At 41.2% G+C, this 21,136-nt stretch overlaps 2 protein-coding genes across 4 annotated transcripts in view; both read left to right on the top strand.

The window, feature by feature from the left end:
* LOC122559551 (sorting and assembly machinery component 50 homolog) overlaps positions 1–12,599 on the top strand; it is a 46,765-nt gene extending 34,166 nt beyond the window's left edge. For both annotated transcript variants that reach the window (XM_087997398.1, XM_043709206.2), the window contains 6 exons: positions 4,749–4,835; positions 5,124–5,194; positions 6,766–6,833; positions 9,907–10,053; positions 11,594–11,735; positions 12,458–12,599. In XM_087997398.1, the coding sequence (XP_087853524.1) occupies positions 4,749–4,835; positions 5,124–5,194; positions 6,766–6,833; positions 9,907–10,053; positions 11,594–11,735; positions 12,458–12,503 (561 nt within the window). In that variant the 3' untranslated portion in view covers positions 12,504–12,599. The remainder of the gene's footprint in view (positions 1–4,748; positions 4,836–5,123; positions 5,195–6,765; positions 6,834–9,906; positions 10,054–11,593; positions 11,736–12,457) is intronic.
* Positions 12,600–14,987: 2,388 nt separating this feature from the next.
* Positions 14,988–21,136, top strand: part of parvb (parvin, beta) — an 81,516-nt gene continuing 75,367 nt past the window's right edge. Inside the window, exon 1 of one of the 2 annotated variants that reach the window (XM_087997397.1) lies at positions 14,988–15,195. In XM_087997397.1, the coding sequence (XP_087853523.1) occupies positions 15,078–15,195 (118 nt within the window). In that variant the 5' untranslated portion in view covers positions 14,988–15,077. The remainder of the gene's footprint in view (positions 15,196–21,136) is intronic. The other variant, XM_043709207.2, reaches the window with a different exon arrangement.

Raw genomic sequence — 21,136 nt, 5'->3', positions numbered from 1 at the left:
CGTACGCAAGGAAGGCGCTAAAACCGGGCTCAACGTACAATGGGGTCCCCTAACTCCCACTGCAGAGGTCAAGCGGGAAGGCTTGTTTGGTCGGTTTTTAAACGTGGGGTCAATCTGTCGGGGTCTCGTACCTAAAGTCGTCGGTCCAAGGATCGTCCGTCAGTCACAGTAGCACATTAACAATAAACGACAATAATAATAATCACGCACACATTTACTAGTGTTCCGCGACCCCAATCATCCACCCGCGAAGGATAACTCTCTCACACACACACACACACACACTCACACTCACACTCACACTCACACTCACACTCACACTCACACACACACACACACACTTTTAAAGAGTACTCTACCGTTACACGACTGCCGGACTCACTCTGTTCACAGGTTTAGATAACAGTCGGCAGTGAAGTCCCTTGCGGGGCACTGGGAGACTTTTACGCGAGAAGTAAAAGAGTAAAGATACTCACCCAGTGCCGTCGCAGGGATCCAGCAGCCTTCGGCATCCCGGACGAGCCCCCAATTGTTAGCGCGGATGAAATGATATCAGTCCAAGCCCAGAGTGCAGTTCAACAATCAGTAATGTTTATTGATACTGTAACACCGGCAGAGACCAACCGAGGTCCAACTCTCGGCTGTTCTGCTGTTCCCGCGCGCTGCTACACATCCTGACAAAGAAAGGTATATAATGTGAGGATTTTGAGTATGAATGGGATGATAGTTCCCCATCATCGCTGGAGTAGGTGCAAATGGTGGGTTTCCTGCTGTCCCAGGAGAGTTGCAGTGTACACACAATAGGGTGCTAATTGGATTATGTAAACAGGTCTGGGTACTATCTGCTTGTCTCTCTCTGTGAGGGCTGGGGGCTAGCACCCCCCTTTGTTCCCTTGGGGTGCTGGTGTGTATTAGTCTGTTCGTTCCTGTCTGGTGGATGCCTGTCCTTTGTGTCAGGATGGTTCTGTATTGATGAATATTGGTGTGTTTCAGTCAGTCTCTTGATTTGATTAGGAGATGGGTTTCCATATTAATTAGCTCTGGAGTTTCGGTCTATGAGTCATGGTTAGTGTCTGGCCTAGTGTGGATTTGATCTGTCCTCTGGCTCCCATTTCCCGGTCACGTGGGCGGACTGGCAGCTGCTGAATTCTGTGAGTTTAAGCTGCGGCTGCCGTTTAAAACACAAAATGAGTTCCTATAGTTTTACTGATGTAGGCATAGTCCCGTGGCAAATGCGGGGCAGCTCTGATGCCCGCTTGCACTTCCTATTCTGATACTCATCCAGATGCCTTTTAAATATTGCAATTGTACCAGCCTCCGCCACATCCTCTGGCAGCTCGTTCCACACAAACATCGCTCTGCGTGGAAAAGTTATCCCTTGGATCTCTTTTAAATCTTTCCCCTCTCACCTTAAATCTATGCCCTCCAGTATTGGACCCCTCCACCCTAGGAATAAATTATTTTATAAACCTCTAAAGTGACCCCTCAACCTCCGACATTCCAGGGAAAATAGCCCCAGCTTGTTCAGCCTCTCCCTATAACTCAAACCCTCCGAACCTGGCAGCATCCTTGTAAATCTTCTCTGCACCCTTTCCAGTTTAACAATATCCTTATAAAAGGGTGACCAGAATTGTACACAATATTCTAGAAGTGGCCTCACCAGTTTCCTGTATAGTTGCAAAATGATGTCCCAACTCCAACACTCTGTGTTCTTACCAGTAAAGACAAGTGTGCCAAACGTCGCCTTCACCACAGTGTCTACCTGTGACTTCACCTTTAAGGAACTATGCACCTGCATCCCTGGGACACTTCCCAGAGTTTAGATCAGAGTGGTGCTGGAAAAGCACTGCAGGTCAGTCAGCATCCGAGGAGCAGGAACATCGACATTTCAGGCAAAAGACCTTCATCAGGAATAGAGACAGAGTGCCTCCAGGGTGGAGAGATAAATGGGGGGGTGGGTGGGGAGAATGTAGCAAAGAGTACAATACGTGAATGGGGGTGGGGATGGAGGTGATGGGTCAAAGGAGAGGGTGGAGTGGATAGGTGGGAAGGGAGATTGGCAGGTAGGACAGGTCATGAGGATGGTGCTGAGCTGAAATGTTGGAACTGAGGTAAGGTGGGGGAGGGGAAATGAGGAAACTGGTGAAGTTCACATTGATGCCCTGGGGTTGAAGTGTTCCAACGCGGAAGATGAGGCGTTCTTTCTTTAGGCGTCAGGTGGTGAGGGAGCAGCGGAGGAGGAGGCCCAGGACCTGCATGTTCTCGACAGAGTGGGAGGGGGAGTTGAAATATTGGGCCACAGGGTGGTGGGGTTAATTGGTGCAGGTGTCCCGGAGATGTTCCCTGAAGCGCTCTGTGAGTTGATGTCCAGTCTCCCCAATGTAGAGGAGACCGCATCAGGAGCAACGGATACAATAAGTGACATTGATGGATGTGCAGGTGAAACTTTGGATGTGGAAGGCTCCTTTGGAGCCTTCGATGGTGGTGAGGGAGAAGGTGTGGGCGCAGGTTTTGCAATTCCTGTGGTGGCAGAGGAAAGTGCCAGAATGGGAGGTTGAGTAGTTGGGGGGCGTGGACCTGACCAGGTAGTCACGCGGGGAACCGTCTTTGCGGAAAGGGGTGGGGAGGGAAATATATCTCTGGTGGCGGGGTCCGTTTGGAGGTGGCGGAAATGGCTTTGGATGATATGATTAATGCGAAGGTTGGTAGGATGCAGAAGTGAGGACTGGGGTGTTCTGTCCATGTTACGGTTGGAGGGCTGGGGTTTGAGGGCGGAGGCTGGATCAGTGGTGCTGGAAGAGCACAGCAATTCAGGCAGCATCTGACGAGCAGCAAAATCGACGATTCGGGCAAAAGCCCTTCATCAGGAATCGTGCGGGATGTGGACGAGATGCGTTGGAGGGCATCTTTAACCACGAGGGAAGGGAAATTGCGATCTCTAAAGAAGGAAGCCATCTGGTGTATTCTTTGGTGGAACTGGTCCTCCTGGGAGCAGATACGGCTGAGGTGGAGGAATTGGGATTACGGGATGGCATTTTTGCAGGAGGTAGGGTGGGAAGGGGTGTAATCCAGGTAGCTGGGAGAGTCGGTGGATTTATAAAAAATGTCAGTGTCAAGTCGGTCATCATTAATGGAGATGGAGAGGTCCAGGTAGGGGAGGGAGGTGCCAGAGCCCTAGCATTAACTGTATAAGTCCTGCCCTGGTTTGCCTTACAAAAATGCAACACCTCACATTTATCTAAATTAAACTCCACCTGCCACTCCTCAGCTCATTGGCCCATCTGATCAAGGTCCCATTGTACTCTGAGATAATCTTTGCAGTCCACTGCATCACTTATTTTGGTGTCATCTGCAAACTTACTAACCATGCCTCCTATATTCATATTCAAATCATTTATATAAATGATGAAAGGAGTGGACCCATCACCTATTCTTGGTGCACTGCTGGTCACAGGTCTCCAGTTCAAAAAAACAACCCTCTATATCCTACCTTCAAACCAACTTTCTATCCAAATGGCTACGCTCTCCCCTCCCAGATCCCATGTCATCTAAACTTGATAAGACCTTTGGTCATATAGTTGGTCTAGGCCTCCAAGTTACTATAGTTTTGAAGAACTGCCATATCAGATTCAAAATGTTAACTCCTCTTCTCTCCACAGACATTGCTGAGGTTTTCCAGCATGATTTAGTTTTATCTCTGAGTTACTAATCTAGTCACCTAATCACTGTTATCTTTTTTTCTCTTCATTCCATCAGTCAGCTCAGACCTCAGCTCCTGACTCCCATCCAATGTGGCTGTTGAAGCCCTAGTGGCTAATTTCAAGATGGTGGCAGAGTACAGAGAGAAAGAGAGTTAATATTTCCTCTCTCTTTTTCTTCTTCTTTTCCCTCTCTGTCTTCATTCTTTTCCCCCTCTCTTTTTCTTCTTTCTCAACAACTCCCAGCCTCCAGCGAGCGACGACTCCTGGCCTCCTCTGGTGCAGTGGCCTGCCCGTGTGGTGACCTTCCACAGTGGCCTCCTGGTGTTGGCATGGCAACCTCGTGCAGCAGCCTCTTGGCTTGGCGCACTGGCCTCCTCCCATAGGAGCCTCCCAGCATGGTGTGGTGACCTCCTGCAGCAACCTCCTCCTTTAGGGGCTTCTTGGCATGGTGTGGCAACCATGCCTCCCAACATGGCATGTCTCTGGCACGGTATGGAGTCAGGGTCTAGTGCAGACTAGAAGCTAAGTGCCAGTGTGGTCTGCTATATTGAAGTTTTATTTCTGTAATGCAGGACATTCCATTTTCTGTATTGCCTAAATCTTGTAACTAAAGAAGCTGTGCCTAGAAACTTCTGTATCTAAGTTGACGTTATAATTGGCGACGTAAAAACTTTTCACTATACTCATTGAGTATATGTGACAATAAAGGCTATTCTATTCTCGATGCTTTGAAAAATGCTGCACGTTACAGGCAGAAATTCTCAGTTCCAAGATTGCTTGATCTAGTCAATGCAGGCCGTTCAAACAAGGAAACTGAGCAAATCTTTCATATCTGTTTCACTTGCAACATTATCAATAAAAAAAAGTCCTCATTTATCTTGGGTGTTTAAAAGTAGTTGGAGAAAATCATTTGCCAAAAAAATCAAACATTATACTTATGAAGCTGTTAGTCTTGTGTATGCACTTTACATGCAGTGCAAGCCAGAATAATTGTTGCCTGTTCATAAGCATGCTTGTTATTACATCAGTTTTCTTTCCTTTGAATAGGAGCTGGCGGGTTACACCGGAGGTGACGTGAACTTTTTGAAGGAGGATGTTGAGCTGCAGCTCAATACCAGCCTCTTATGGGATAGTGTAAGAACTTATGATTTCAGTCTAGTTCTGGTTATAATACAACTCATGAGCTTAGAAATGTTAAATCTCGAACAAGATTTCATGTAGTAGAATTGATTATAACCTGTACAATGCAGCTTTGTGATATGCTAGACAAGTTGCATTCCTGAAAAAGTGCATAGAATGACTTGCGGCATTGCAATGTGACGAGATTGAATGGTTGTTGTGTTGCTTTGTTGATGTGTTTACATCAAGGATAGTTCCTTGTATTTATGTAGTGCTGCATTTATCTTTTTGTTTTATCACTAGGTTCTCTCAGCTTCCTTGTGGGGTGGTCTTCTCGTACCCATGGGAGATAAGCCATCCTCTATTGCTGATAGGTGAGTGTTTGTTTCAGTGGTAAATGAAAGTAGCTATGTGCTGGTTATTAGATAATGTTCTAGTACAGACAATGAAACTAAAATGCATTGTGGAACACAGTATAAGGACATGGTACACCTCATTTAATCCATCTTCTGGAGCACTTGGGTGCTGTGGTGCCACAACTCATTTCATTCATCTGTGTGGACATTCCACATCTTGTCACTAGAACAGAATTTTCCTGTACTACTTTGCACATAAAATGGGCTAAATGTATTATTTAGGAAAATTGGATGAGGGAAATTAATCTGGTAGTGTGAAGGGAGACAGTTGATGCAAACTTTTATTTCCTGTGTTTTTATTTGTGGATTATTGGACTTCAAATACACTGTTTGTAGTTTTCTTGCTCACCCATAAGTAAGACGGTTGAGATTTTAAGGGCTCATCTGAAAGTCTAGATTCATCAAGGGTTGAATATTCACCATTTTTTTTTTTCCTGGTCAAGCTGCTTCTGGGGTACTTGTATCCATGAATTATAACTTGGATTGCCAATAATGGATCTCGCTTTTCAGGAGCTATGACAGTCAATTGCAAGTTAGAACATTATATTCTGACTTACTGTCTATTAAAAGAATAAGTAGGGCAAAGTCTAATGTTTAATGGTAAGACTATTACTAAAGCCAACTGTCACACAATGCTAATGCATTGCAACAGAAGTGTCTAGTACATGTTTTCCCCAATTCTCCATGAAATTCCCAACCTCTGTCAAGTTTCTTTTGAGTACTGGGGTGGGAGGGAAAGACTTATCAGCTACTTGAAACAAAAGTACAGATATTACTCATTTAAAGTGAGTTGTAACATTTTGTTTTTGTTTCTGCATGATTTCTAAACTGGGGACATTCTCCAAATATTGTTGCCTCCACTTTTAAACTCTGCATGCTCAGTCTTTTTTGAAAAAAAATCAAACCCTTGCTTCCCCCCGTTGCTGTAAGGATCTTGGGAAAGGATTGAGTAAAGGAGCTAGAGGTGCTGTGACTGGCAGGGAACAGGGTAGGCAGCTGGTAATGGTAAGCAGGAAATTCGGGGGAAGGAAATGGAGATAGGGTGGTGGGAGGGTGTAGAGGGGAGTGTTAAGTGAGAAGTAACAGACAAAAGACAAGTAGAAGAATTAGTGCATTTTGATTTTTTTTTTTAGCAGTTGAGTTCAAGGAGGGGTAGGCTTTTAATATAAAAATTCCAGATTAGGAATGTGACCCACATCATATTTTCTTGTGGGAAGGTGATTTTTGTTTTATTAGGGCTACAAGTGCTACATGAGGGATAGGTGTTTGGATAGATCTTTTTCTGTCCCAGGTGGCTTTTGTGAATCTAAAGATGCTCAATAAAATTCCATTAGTGTATAAATCATGTCATTATTAAAGAATGAAAAGGGATACTGTTAAATCCAAATGTGTTTATTTTTATATAGAATGACATTTGGACCAATGTCCATTGTGAAATGTTTCACTGTGAGGACAGTGAAAACGATGGCATGTAATGTGCAGATCGGCTAGTTTTATTACTGACTCTTCCAAATCTGTTTGATACTCAGATTTTACCTTGGAGGGCCAACAACTGTGCGTGGCTTCAGCATGTACAGTATTGGACCACAGAGTGAAGGTATGATATGCATGAAGACACATATACATGTTTAACAAAGGTTAATAGAAAAGCTCTTCATATTACCTGTTCTAAAACTATTTTTTATGATGTGAATTCCCCACCTTGTTGCAGTTTGAAGACAAAATCAAGTTTCACTTCTTATTCGGTTGATAGCTCAGTGTGTCACTGAGCTGAACAGCAGGTAGACTTGCCAGTTCAATCCCTGCTTTGCATTTAGGTAGTGACAATTGCCTGTGCTCAAGAGGGTTTAGAATTATTGGCTGATGTGCCAGCTCTTTGCTGAAGATTGGTCATTGTTGGTTTATGATAAAGTGTTAGTTGAGCTGTGCTACTGTTGTTAAGTACTATATCAGAACTGTCTGGAAGAGGCTGGAAAATATATCTCTGACTTTAATATAGCAGATGAAAAATTTCAGGAAAGCCAAAGTAGAATTATATTGAATATACAGCTCCGAAATAGGGCGTTCTTCAACAATATTTATTGTGTGTGCTTATTTTGTATCTTTGCCTTGGGACATTATATTACATCAATTCACAAAAACATTATAAAGCATGCTTTCTCACCTAGCTTCATAGATGATATTGAGGTAGATGACCATAAACTTTTAAAAGAGGCAGGTTTTAAGAATGTTAGAAAGGAGGTAAGAGAAGCAGAGTGATTTAGGGCGGGAGTTCTGAAGCCACTAGCCTGCAGCTGCCTCATGGCTAAGTGGTGAAGCATTTAAAATGAGCAGATTGCAAATATCTTGGACATTGTTGGGAGAAATGGAGTCATGAGAAATTTGAAAACCAGGATGAGGATTTTAAAAATTGATGCACTGGTTAAGCACCGCTTAATTGAACTTTGCAACTTGATGGGAGAGTGGGACTTGGTGAAAGTAAAGACATGATCAGCAAACCTTTGGCGTCATGTTTACACACAGTAGAGTGAGAGGGACGTGGCAGGTGTGCATTAGACTTAAAAGGGAATGAGGATTTCAGCTGCAGATGAGCATAGACTGGGTTGGATTCAAGTGACGTTATGGCAGTGGAAATAGGCTTGCTTAGTGATAGCTCAGATATGTGGTTGGATACACATAATTTGGTCCATCTAGTCTATAATCATGTTGATATTTCATGTAAGTCTTATTATTCAATACACCACACCTCAATGTGTCCTTATTTCTTTCATATCACATTTGCCTAGTTTCTCAATGAAAATATTTTAAGCTGTTTGCCTCAATCAATTCCTTTGGTACTGAGTTCCATGTTCCAATGGCTTATAAAATTTGTCTCCTTATTTCTGTGTTGTTTTCTAGCCCTAGTTTTGGATTCCCTCCCAAGTGCTAACAATCTTTTCATGTTTATCCTGTCCAACCCATTCATCTTTTTCTAAAGAAAATTTCTCTGCAACTGTTTAATCTTCCCTGATAACTGCAATCCCAACAATGTTCCATTCATCTTCTGATTACTTGCTTAGAAACGTTTTGCAATTCATGCACTAAGACATTCAGATTCTTCTGCATCTTCAAGCTTTGCAATCTCTTCCCATTTCAATAATTTGTTTTTTTTTCTTCCTACCAAAATGGGCAATTAAACGTTCTTTCAGGTAAGCTTCATTTGCCAGACCATTACCTAGTCACTTATCCTATCTAACTCCCTTTGTCACTTCCATGTGTGCTATTCACAACTTGCCTTCCAACCTGTCTGAGTATTATTCTTTCCATCAACCAATCAGGTCATGCCCTCTACCTGTGTTCACCTATCCCTACCTCACCACCCCTCCCCTATTCCCAACCCCACCCCCCACCCCTTATCTGCAGCTCCCCTTACATTCACCCCCAGTCCTGAAGAAGGGTTGCACCCGAAACATTGACTTCTCCAGCACCTGATGCTGCCTCTTCTAACCTCTTGTCTACCTATCATTAAATTTAGCAACCATCCAAATCAATTTTATAAACTGCAAAAAGTCAAGTTTCCAACAATGATCCCTGTGGCACTCCACTTCTTACATTTTGCCAACCAGAAAATGACTAATTTATGATTGCTGTTTCCTGCTATCTAATCAATCTTGTCCCCATGCCAATATGTTCCCTCCTACACCAAACAGTTTTATTTTCTGCAGTAATCTTTGTGGTACCTCATCAAATGGGCGGCACGGTGGCTCAGTGGTTAGCACTGCTGCCTCACTGCGCCAGAGACCTGGGTTCAATTCCCACCTCAGGCAATTGTCTGTGTGGAGTTTGCACATTCTCCCCGTGTCTGCGTGGGTTTCCTCTGGGTGCTCCGGTTTCTTCCCACAGTCCAAAAATGTGCAGGTTAGGTGAATTGGCCATGCCAAATTTCCCATAGTGTTAGGTGAAGGGGTAAATGTAGGGGAATGAGTCTGGGTGGGTTGCTCTTCGGAGGGTCGATGTGGATTTGTTGGGCCAAAGGGCCTGTTTCCACACTGTAAGTAATCTAATCTAATCTAAAAAATGCCTCCGAGAAATTCAAGTCTGGTACATCCATCAGTTTCATCCAAATCACCAAACATGATATTCTGCAAACATTTCTATCAGTGCTACAGTCACTGATTGATCTTAAATCCACCTCTAGCAAAGTGAAACAAAAAACGTGCTGGAATAATGAAAGAGGCCACAGGCAGTCAGTGATAATTTTCTTTATTGGAATTCATATTAAAAACAAGTAGTGTTTGAGCCTATTTATGAAAACTTGGTGATTTTAAAATTGCACAAAATATTAACCCTTGGAATGCAATGGTTACAGTGATGCAATATATTGAAATGCTTCTAAGTGGTTGTAGGGAAAAGAGTTTCTAGGCATGAGTTGCTCATGTCTTCTGAACTATACATCATAGAACAGGTCTGAGGCAAGTGAATTAGTTATATTCTGTCATATGAACAAAACAGTAATTATTCTTGGTATTTATGCTTGTATTTTTTACAAAAGAATGTATTTTCACATTTAATGTAATTCTGTCCTTTTTTTACATTCAAAAGCTGCATTACTTTGGAGTTTAAATTTTATATGTATAAAATGTATATCATGTATCAAAGTTTGATTCTCCCTCTCATTTCCACTGTACAAGGAGATTACCTTGGTGGTGAAGCATATTGGGCTGGAGGACTGCACTTTTACACACCTCTGCCTTTCCGTCCAGGCCAGGGAGGATTTGGAGATCTTTTCAGAACACACTTCTTCTTGAATGCTGGCAACCTTTGTAACCTCAACTATGGTATGGCAAATATTTGTTCCATAGGTGATTGCTTCTTGTAAGTTATTTTTGAAATGAGATTTACACTGCATCGATTAGTTAAATTACAATAGAATTGTTGTATCCCATGCTTTCATATATGAGGGACATTAACTAATGTTTTGTCTTGTAGGAATTTCCCAAGCATCACATCTATACATAGTAGTTTCAAAAATTCATGATACCGGAATGTAGACCGTTGTCCTTGCTAGTTTAAAATAAATACACAGCTATAATTCTAGGGTGTAGGTTTGCTCGCTAAGCTGTAGGCTTGATATCCAGATGTTTCATTACCTGGCTAGGTAACATCATCAGTGGTGACCTCCAAGTGAAGCAAAGGTGTTGTCTCCTGCTTTCTATTTATATGTTTGTCTTGGATGGGGTTCCTGGGGTTTGTGGTGATGTCATTTCCTGTTTGTTTTCTGAGGGGTTGGTAGATGGTGTCTAGATCTATGTGTTTGTTTATGGCATTGTGGTTGGAGTGCCAGGCCTCTAGGAATTCTCTGGCATGTCTTTGCTTAGCCTGTCCCAGGATAGATGTGTTGTCCCAGTCGAAATGTCAAACACAGCCACAAACCCTAACAACCTTACCATACATCAAAGAAGCTTCAGAAATGACAGCCAGACTACTAAGACCCCTCGGAATCCTAGTAGCACACAAACCCACCAACACACTCAAACAAAAACTAACAAACTTAAAAGACCCAGTACAAACCATGGACAAAACCAACGCCATCTACAAAATTCCATGCAAGGACTGCCACAAACAATACGTAGGACAAACAGGAAGAAAGTTAGCCACCAGGATACACAAACATCAAAAAGACACGACCCTCTCTCCCTCGTAGCCCTACACACGGATGAAAAAAAAACACCAATTCGTCTGGGACAACACCTCTATCCTGGGACAGACTAAGCAAAGACATGCCAGAGAATTCCTAGAGGCCTGGCACTCCAACCACAACGCCATAAACAAACACATAGATCTAGATACCATCTATCAACCCCTCAGAAAATGAACAGGAACCCCATCCAGGACAAACATATAAATAGAAAGCAGGAGACAACAGCTTTGCTTCACTTGGAGGTCGCCACTGATGATGTTACCTAGCCAGGTAATGAAATGTCTGGATATCAAACCTACAGCTCAGCGAGCAAACCTACACCCTAAACCTCAACCTGAGCTACAAACCTTGCAAAAAGCTATAATTCTGATTTGTATTTTAAATATCTGCTATCAGAGTTTAAATACAAATGCAGTATTTTGCTTGTGATCATGTTGCTCTTAATTTAGGGTTTATTACCTATCCAATTCCACAACAAATAAAAAAAAATCTGCTACGATTTCAGTGGTTTACATGAGAATATTTCCATTAGGATGAACTTGCAATTAAATTACGTTTTATAGTACTAAGTAATGAAAAATCACATTTGATGTGATGGTGCTGTTTTAGCAAAGGAGCTTAATTGGAAATACTTTTTATTTCACGTATATGTGAAAACCTTTTTGAATCTTTTGCAGGCGAAGGTCCCAATGCACACCTGCAGAAGCTGGCAGAATGTATCCGATGGTCCTATGGGGCAGGGCTTGTCCTGAGACTGGGAAACATTGCCAGACTGGAACTCAACTATTGTATTCCCATGGGTGTACAGAGTGGGGATAGGTAAGTCTGCTCATATTTATCAAACTTTTTAAAAGTGTACTAATATTAAAATAATACATTATTAAACTACTGTGTACATATAGGGCTATGTACACACATTGATCTGTGCAGTTTATTTGCCAATTTTAACACTTGAAAGAAAAAATGGATGAGTATTATGTCCACAATGATGAGAAATCTTGCATTTCTCTGTGGATCCAGGGTTGTCTAAACTGAAATATAACCGAATAGTGAAGCTAATGTTGCTAAATAAGGAATTTTGTTGAACTATGCGTTAATAAAACAGTCTGAGATATGAGTTTGCTTTTGGTTTGATATATTGATTATAGGTCTTTAAGGTAAGGCAACATCTGTGGAAAGAGAAACAGTTAACATTCTAAGACTGATATGACTCTTCCTCAGAACTCTACCAGACTCAAAACGTTAACTCTGTGTTTTCCTCACAGATGTTACCAAACTGCTGAGTGTCTCTAGTGTTCTATTCTTCAGATTACAGGAATCCCTGGAATTTTTCCATTATAGGACTGTAGAATCCTTGATATAGGAACTAAAAGATAGTGTTGGATATCAGAAATTAAAATGAAAAACATTAGTAATATATGTCAGATTTATCAGTCTGAAAGAGAGAAAATTAAATTATTGGACAGACTTTTTTTATTCATTTTGATGCCAAATGTTACCAAGTCAAAGTTTGTTGTAATCTCTGTTTTTATCCAATGCAGGATATGTGATGGTGTCCAGTTTGGAGCAGGAATAAGGTTTCTATGATACCTTTTTTTGAAAAGAAGCAATCTACATGTATTTCATTATTGAAAACTGAACCAGTACTTTATCAAAAACATAATAAAGTTGTCTGTAATTTGATACAGTTTGGTTTTATTTAATACTAAACACTGCACAAATGATAACTATTGGTATAAATACTCAAACAGGCATGAGCCATTCAACCCTTGATCTTGTCTGACATTGTGGCTGATGTGTTTCTGCTTGCATTTGTCTTGCCAGTGAAAACTTATGAACTGTGTCACTGTGTTGGTGGTCATTGCTATCTTTGCAGAGCTCTCCAGATTGGGGCTTTCTACCTATGAAGTTTATTATGTTTGATGACATAAAGATCACCCCAAGAGCCCTAACATGCAGCAATTGACAGCAAAATCCTCACATATATATCTCATAGTTTCTTCACTGTACAAGTTTATTGGTGCACATAAAATAGTCAAGGCATGGAAGGTATTATCTTGACTTAATCTTTTATTCCTGAAGAGGTGCCTAAATCCATTTTGCATTCAGGTCTATTCACAGTACTGTAGTCAACATTTATTTAATGAAGGGAAACATAAAGTTGGTTCTTGGTGGTGAATTAAATTGGCTGATCTCATCATCCTTATATCAACTTTCCTACTTTGTCTCCATGACTCTGGATTCCTTTAATGATTAAAAACTGTCTATCTCAACCTTCAATATTCTTAACAATTAAGTCTCAACTGCACACTGCAGTAAAAAATTCCACTGATTTAGAACCCTCTGAGAAAAGAAATTCCTCCTCCTCTGTGTCTTAAATGGGAGACACCTACTTTGAGAATGTGTATGTCCTCTGGTTCTCGACTGTTCCCCCTTATGGGACAATCTCTCCACAGCTATCCTATTGAGCACCATAAGAATCTTGTATGTTTCAACAAAGTCAACTCTCATTCTTCTAACTTCTAGAGTTCAAACTACTTAACCTAACCTCCATTAGAAAATCCCTCTATTGCCTCAGATCAGTCTAGTCTGGCTTGTCTGCACTGTTTCCTATGCCAGTATAACTTTTCTGTGGGGATGGGAACCAAAATTGATCACATTCCAGGAGGGAGTTTGAAAAAGAGAGACTGACAGAGGATGAGAGTACAGGCAGCCGTATCAGGTGAGTGTTGTCTGCAGACATGAGGAGGAGGTGGTGCAGTGGGAATGTGACTCAGATGAGTGTGTGTATGATGGTGGAGTGGCTTTGGTGGCTAGCTACTTCTGGACAGCGGCCTGGGGAATGTGGTGACGTCTCTTTTTGAGAGCGGGTAGCGGGTGATCAGCCACATCAGAGCAGAGGGTGCAGATACTCAGGAATGTGACTGTGATTGTGCTGGGATAGGGACACTGAATTAAGAGTCTGTGTGTATATATATTGAGTGAAGTGACCATTAGCCTTATCTGGAGGAATTGAATTGAAATTGTTTTAGTTTCACTTCAGTTGCTACATTGGGAATGTGACCATGAGGGGGTGAGGGTTGGGAGAAGGTAAAGGTCAGGAGGCATTGCCTTGAGAATTTGGTCAGGCTGAGTAAATGTGAGGGTCTAGATTAGAGTGGTGCTGGAAAGCACAGCAGGTCAGGTAGCATCTGAGGAGCAGGAAAATCGACGTTTCAGGCAAAAGCCCTTCAGGAATTTCCATCACTAACGTGCTGTGCTTTTCCAGCATCACTCTAACCTAGACTCTGATTTCCAGCATCTGCAGTCCTCACTTTGCCTGAGTAAATGTGAGAGCTATGGGGAGGTGGAGGTCAGATGCAACCTAGTGACCATGAGATACCAGGAGCTGGTGGTCTGGCAGAATGGGCGTTGTCTTAGGATTGTAACCATGTGAATGGGGTTGGGGAGGGTGAAGCTTGCGTTCAGCCACTTCCCGGCAGAGAGGGCGCTGTTTGGGAGTATAGCCGTGCGACGGGGGAGGTGGCGCTGTTTTGGGAGTGTGGCCGTGCGAGGGGAAGGTGGCGGTCAGTTACATTCTGGCAGAGAGAGGCGCTGTTTTGGGAGTGTGGCCTACGAGATGGGGTGGGGAGGTGGCAGTTAGCAACATCCCGTCAGACGGGGCGCTGTTTTGGGAGTGTGGCCGTTCGAGGGGGGAGGTGGCGCTGTTTTGGGAATGTGGCCGTTCGAGGGGGGGAGGTGGCGCTGTTTTGGGAATGTGGCCGTGCGAGGGGGAGGTGGCGATCAGTTAAATTCTGGCAGAGGGAGGCGCTGTTTTGGGAGTGTGGCCTACGAGATGGGGTGGGTGGCAGTTAGCAACATCCCGTCAGACGGGGCGCTGTATTAGGAATATGGCCGTGCGAGGGGGAAGTGGCGGTTAGCAACATCCAGTCAGAGGGGGAGCTGTTTTGGGAGTGTTGCCGTGCGAGGGGGAAGTGGCGGTTAGCAACATCCAGTCAGAGGGGGAGCTGTTTTGGGAGTGTGGCCGTGCGAGGTTGCGGGCCGGTGGGTGGGTTGAGGCGAGGTGGCGGTTAGCCACATCCTGAGGCTGCGGCTCCTACAGACGAACCGCAGTACTGTACGGTACTGTATTGGCGACGTCAGTGAGTAGCGGCTGGAGAAATGGCTACCACACCGATCAGGTCACAGAATGTGCAGAAAGCCGGCAGGATGAAGAAGGACGAGTCTTTCTTGGGAAAGCTAGGAGGAACCTTGGTGAGGAAGAAGAAGGCCAGAGAAGGTGAGGAGAGGGACGTGGTGAACAGAGCTACTGTCCAGGAGTCAGTGGTTCACTCCTCTCTGACTTTATACAAATAAAATAAAATAGCTTCAACTGCTTCACTTCATGCATTACTTGATCGGAATTTTAAAATTGTGCCTCTGTTATTTTACCTTTAAACTACTTTTTAAAGCCAAATTAATTTGATTCAGATGGAAATACCCCCTTTAGTTTGGTTCTTGGTTTAAATTTATTGAACTACCCTATTTGCGGTTGATTCCCCATACAGGTCTAAAGCCTGAAGGTTATGTTATTTTAAACCGAATTTAACACAGCATTCATTCTGTAAAAAGTTTGACGATCAAATTAGGTTTGACAAAAGTTGATTTTTATTGTTGAAGGCCTGACTGGGTATGATTAATAAAATAAATGGTCACGTGCTATTTCTATGTCTCATTCTTTCGTGAGCTTAAAAGCTAGAGATAAGCAGATAAAATCTGTCCATGTTCTCCCTGTTGTGGTGTTCTCAAAACCTGTAAAATTATAGTAAGACTCTTTACTGTTCCACCAATCAAACCCATGTGGTATTTGCCTTACTAATTGCATATTGTGCCTGCATTCCAACTTTGATCCTTTGTATGAGGATACATTAATCTATCAACATTACAAGTTTCTACTATCTGAACAGTCTTGATTTTTCTGATTGTCTTACCAAAGCGAATGATCTCTCATTATTACAAATAGCCTTCAAAAGAAAGACTGGTTAAGTGAGTTGATAGAACGTGAGATCACTCTATAATTCTATAATTCTACCAACTCACTTAACCAATCTATCCCTTTTGAAGGCTATTTGTATCCTTGCTTTTAGTTTATTAGATAGATTCCCGACAGTGTGGAAACAGGCCATTTTGCCCAACAAGTTCACACCGACCCTCCAAAGAGTAACTCACCCAGACCCATTCCCCTACTTCACCCCTGACGAATGCACCTAACACTATTGGCAATTTTAGCATTGCCAATTCACCTAACCTGCACATCTTTGAATTATGGGATGAAACCGGAGCACAGGGAGGAAACCCAAGCAGACGCAGGGAGAATGTGCAAACTCCACACAGTTCCCCGATGGTGGAATTGAACCTGGGTCCCTGGTGATGAGGCAGCAGTGCTAAACACTGAGCCACCTTGCCGCCCTTCTCCTACTTAGCTCTGTAATGCCAGCAAATCTGGATATATTACTCAGCCCCTTCACAAAAGTCATTATTAAATATTGTGGATAACTGATTGAAAAGCAGTAGTCCAGGTGGCACTGCACTAGTTACACCCTACCAACTTAGTGCTTAATTTCTTAAAGTATCTGTCCGTTCTAGTATAGCAACTGCTCAAATCTATAGATTGTTTAATAAACAATCATTTTGTTGCATACATTTCATAAAATTACATACACTGCTTACATTGATTTCCTTTTATCAACTATGCTGGTTCCTCAAAAGAAAAGTCCCAATAGATTTGTCAAACATGATTTTCTTTTCAGAAAATCCTGTTGACTTTGCCTAACTATGTAATGATTTTCTAAATCCCTCGTTATAATCACCTTTTAATAATGAGGTTGAACCAACTAGCCTGTAGTTCCTTGTTTATTATCTTTCTTTCTTTCTTGAATTGTGGTGAAAATATTTACTACTTTTCAATATGCTGGACTTAGAGAATTTAAAAACAGATAAAAGGTTACAATGAGTACGCTTACTGTTTCTGCAGCCAATTCTTTTAGGACCCGAAGATATAGTTGAGGGAATTTGTCAACGGTTCGTTCTTTTTGGTTGCTACTTTTTTTAATGCTGATATTATTTAACTTAAGTTGCTCAATCTCATTACTCCTTGATTCCCTACTATTTTTGGTACATATTTTGTCTTCCGAGGTGAAGAAAGATTCAAAAGAGGGATTCCATAGTGCCTGTAGCTCGTGTTTTAATTTAAAATTAAGCTCATTCAGAAATGTTTGCTTTAAACTCCGCCAGTTTACTGTAGCAAGAAAAGTTGTTTATTTCTTATGTGTATTTTTTTGTAATAAATGCAGCTTTGTATTATGACCTAAGTTGGAAGAGTGTGCTGTTAATTATGCCCTGCTGCCATCCCAAAATGTATAAAATCCCACCTAGACCACAAAGATGACTACTTTCATTTGTGGGATGTGTGCATTGCTGGGTGGGCCAGCATTTATTTTCCATCCATAGTTGTCCTTGAGAAGGTGGTGATGAGTTGCCTTCTTGAACTGCTACAATCCAAGTGCTGTATGTACCCAGAGAGGTGGAATTCCAGGATTTTGACCCATTGACACTGAAGGAATGGTGATATATTTCTGAATCAGGATGTTGAGTGGCTTGAAGAGGTATTTACAACTGGCAGATTTTATGTATCTTCTGCTCTTATCCTTCTAAATGCTACTGGTCTTGGGTTTGCCTGTCTTACTTCTATTTAGAACAAAAGCACTGCATCAGGTTTTATGATTAACTAAAAATAACGTTTTATTGAAACACGATTTCAACAAAAAAACAGAACGAAAGGAGGGATTTCTAATGTACCACAATGTGACTTAAACTAAGCTTCCTTTAAGATTCCCAAAGAATCTTAAAATTTAATCAGAATTAATGCAGACAAAATGAAAAGGGCCTAGGAAGGAAAACAAATATGTCCGGTTAAACAAAATTCCAATGATCATTGGTCCAGATTTCAAGAGTGGGTTTATTCATCTATCACAGTCTTGTTTTTAATTTTCACAGTGATGACATGCTATTGTGTTTAAGGTGATGGTTGATCAGGTGAAATTAGGTCTTTTGTCAGTATTCTTTCTTTCTTTCAAGCTTTTTATTTTGCCTTTTTTCAACACTGGAAGAGGGAGATGGATGCTTTTAGTTTGCAGACTCTGGATGTGTTTTCTCTCTACTGCCCTGGTACTTGGAGCTTTTAGCACTGTGCAGGTTAGTCAGTCAATTGAAGGACTGTAGTCAGGCAGAACTACTTTAATTCCAAAGAATCTCTGTGCCACTCTGTCTTGAGCTCTTCCCCATCGCTGCTTCAAAAAGCATTATATTGTGCAGCTCACAAATATGCAACATTTGATTTTCCAGTTGCAATTATCTCCCAGCATTTCATTTAGATAGCAGTCCAACTTCAAATTTAAATTTATAGTCCCAAAAAGAAAAATATTTTGTATTATAGTAAATTTGCAGTTAGACTATATACTCTGATGGTCTTCCAGTTATTGGGCAGATCAGAAGCATATGGTGAATGGACTGGATGCAGTCTAGTCTAGTTTATTCTGGTGTTAAAGATATTTTCTAATCAAGCAATTCAGAGATGAATTACAAACACTTGAAGCAGGTGGGTGTTGAACCTCCCGGTCTCCAGGTAGAGACACTATCACTGCACCACAAGAGCCCCTATTCTAGTGTTAAATGTTATCTCATCATGTCTGGTATGGATGTTTGAGATGAAATAGAAGTAGAGTTCTGGTGAGAATTATAATTTAATTAAAGAATAACTGAGTGAGAATTACATATATATGACATAGGGAACAAGTATCAGTAGTATTTGAGTTTTGTGATGTGAGTTGGAATTAAACTTTGATTGGAAATAATATATGCCTAGATTCCAACAGTACCAACACAATGGTTAGCTGTTTGTGGGTTCATGATTGAAAGCTAACCATTATTCTAACCAAAGAGGGATTGAGGGGTGGAGGGATCCCTCAGCCTAGTGGAAGAATGAAGTAACAATGTGAGCCTGGGTTGTTTCTTCACTGAAGAGGGGACAAGGTATGGCCTTGGCTTTTCAAAACCGCACAAAAGCAAGATAGAATTTTTTTTTCAGAATTGGATATTAATGTGACATGAATGAAGCTTTGGAGAAAGTATTTAACTTTAATGGATAATATCAAGAAGTTGGCTGACAATCTGCTTCTGAAGCATGGCAGATTTTGACAAGTTTAGAAAAAATGATAATTCCATCGAATAGTTCAAATTGGAATTCAATAGATTGTATCCCAAACTGCATACATTCTATTTGGAAATTCCCCAGTCCTGGTATCTTAAGTCATTAGACTGTGCAAACATGTTGTGTTTAGACAAACTTTTAGTTTTGACAGGATTTAAATTTGCAGAGAAAAAGCACACAGCTAATCCACACTCCTTAAGCACTAAAAATGTTCTCTGAAAGTTTCCTTTCCAATGGTGTTTCTGGCACAAATGGGAAAATCAGCCATAGTACAAAAAATGCAGGACTCTGTTTTAATGGACTTGGAAGGCGAAAGATACAGTTCATGGGTGAGAGTACAGTACACAAAAATTAACTAAGAGAAATGAAGACAAGTGCTTTTGACAATTTTGAGAATCAAATACAATTTGGGGCTTACAGTAAAATAATAAACCGAGAGACATCCAAGCTGTAGGCACTCGATGTTTTGGTGTGATTCAAAATACCATTATTACACAAAGTATCATGAATGGTAGTATAGAATTTTTAAAAAACTAAACACAACAGATTCAAAAGAAGAAGTTGGAGATATGGATCAAAGAGAGGGCATTGCTCTGGTCAGAAAATATTTCTGCCCAGTAATTAATGTACTGGTGGCAGAATCTTTCAATTTTTAAAAAATTCACTTGCAGGGTATGGGTATCACTGATTGAACCAGCATTCACTGCCCATCCCTTGTTGCCCTCGAGAAGTAGTGGTGACCTGCCATCTTGAACTGCTGCTGTCCATTTTGGTGTAGATATATCCACAATGTAATTTGGGAGGGCATTCCAGGATTTTGACCTTGTGACAGTGAAGAAATGGCAAGAAATATCCAAGTCAGGATAGTGACCTTGTAGGTGATTGTATTCCGATGTATCTGCTGCCATTGTCCTTCTAGATGGCAGCAGTTATGGGTTTGAAACATGCTATTAAGGAGTCTTGGTAAATTTCTACAATGTATTTGTAGAAAGTGCACTTGCTGCTACTGAGCATTAGTGGTGAAGAGATTGAATGTTTCTGGATAATATCAACAGGCTGCTTTGTCCTGGTTGGTATCGAGTTTGTGTTTTTGTCAAGTGGGGGGTTTTCAGTCATATTCCTGGCTTGTACCTTGTGATTTGTGGACAGTCTTTAGGGAGTTAAGAGGTGAGTTATGCTCTCATTATTGTGGAGTGTTAGGTGGTATATGTAGCTTTAATGGAATAGACTGGCTGAAATGTTACTAAACTTTGAGTAATAAGGATCAGAGTAAAGGAATTTAGAAGTTCCTCCTGTTTCAGAACTGGGGGTGATTGCTGGTTTTTAAAGATTTTCGTTATTCCTTGTAGAGCTATTTGAATCTATTACTATGTTAGTCTTGATGTAGTGTCCTGTAAAATACTCTTGCTATTAAGAATTCCATTAATTTAAATAAAAGTATAGATGACACTGAATATGTAAAGTAACAAAGCTGATGCATTTGGAAAATCTAACTCTTTGAAATTTTATGCAATTGTAATGCTTTACTGGAACACAACTCCTCCAAAGAAATTAAACAAATGTTATTGATGTTGGTGTGCAGAAAGGTAATTGTATTAAAACATTTAGTTTACTGATCTGTCCTCAAAAGCATTTGAAAGTGTGGCATAAAACAAAATGCACTTTGTAGATTTAGCAACAAGATTCCAAGGAGAGTATCCAATTAAAACCCAAGGCATACAAAGCAGTGGAAACAAGTGGTCAGAAGATTGGGATTTTTCTTAGGAACCAGCAGTACATAGCTAAATGGCTTATAAGGAGGGAGAAGCTTGATTGAGAAAATAAATTGGCAACAAATATATAAACAAACAACAAAACATTCCATGAATATATAATAAAAGAGAGTAGCTAAAGCAACTGTGGGACACTTGGGGGATGTAGCTGGGGAATTGATAACTGGGGACAGGGAAATGGAAGATAATTGTAACTAATA

Source organism: Chiloscyllium plagiosum, unplaced genomic scaffold (genome assembly GCF_037043375.1).
Source record: "Chiloscyllium plagiosum isolate Xiang-an unplaced genomic scaffold, Cpla_swu_hap1 HiC_scaffold_19, whole genome shotgun sequence".
Taxonomy (NCBI): Eukaryota; Metazoa; Chordata; class Chondrichthyes; order Orectolobiformes; family Hemiscylliidae; genus Chiloscyllium; species Chiloscyllium plagiosum.
This window is presented reverse-complemented; position numbering and strand designations above follow the sequence as displayed.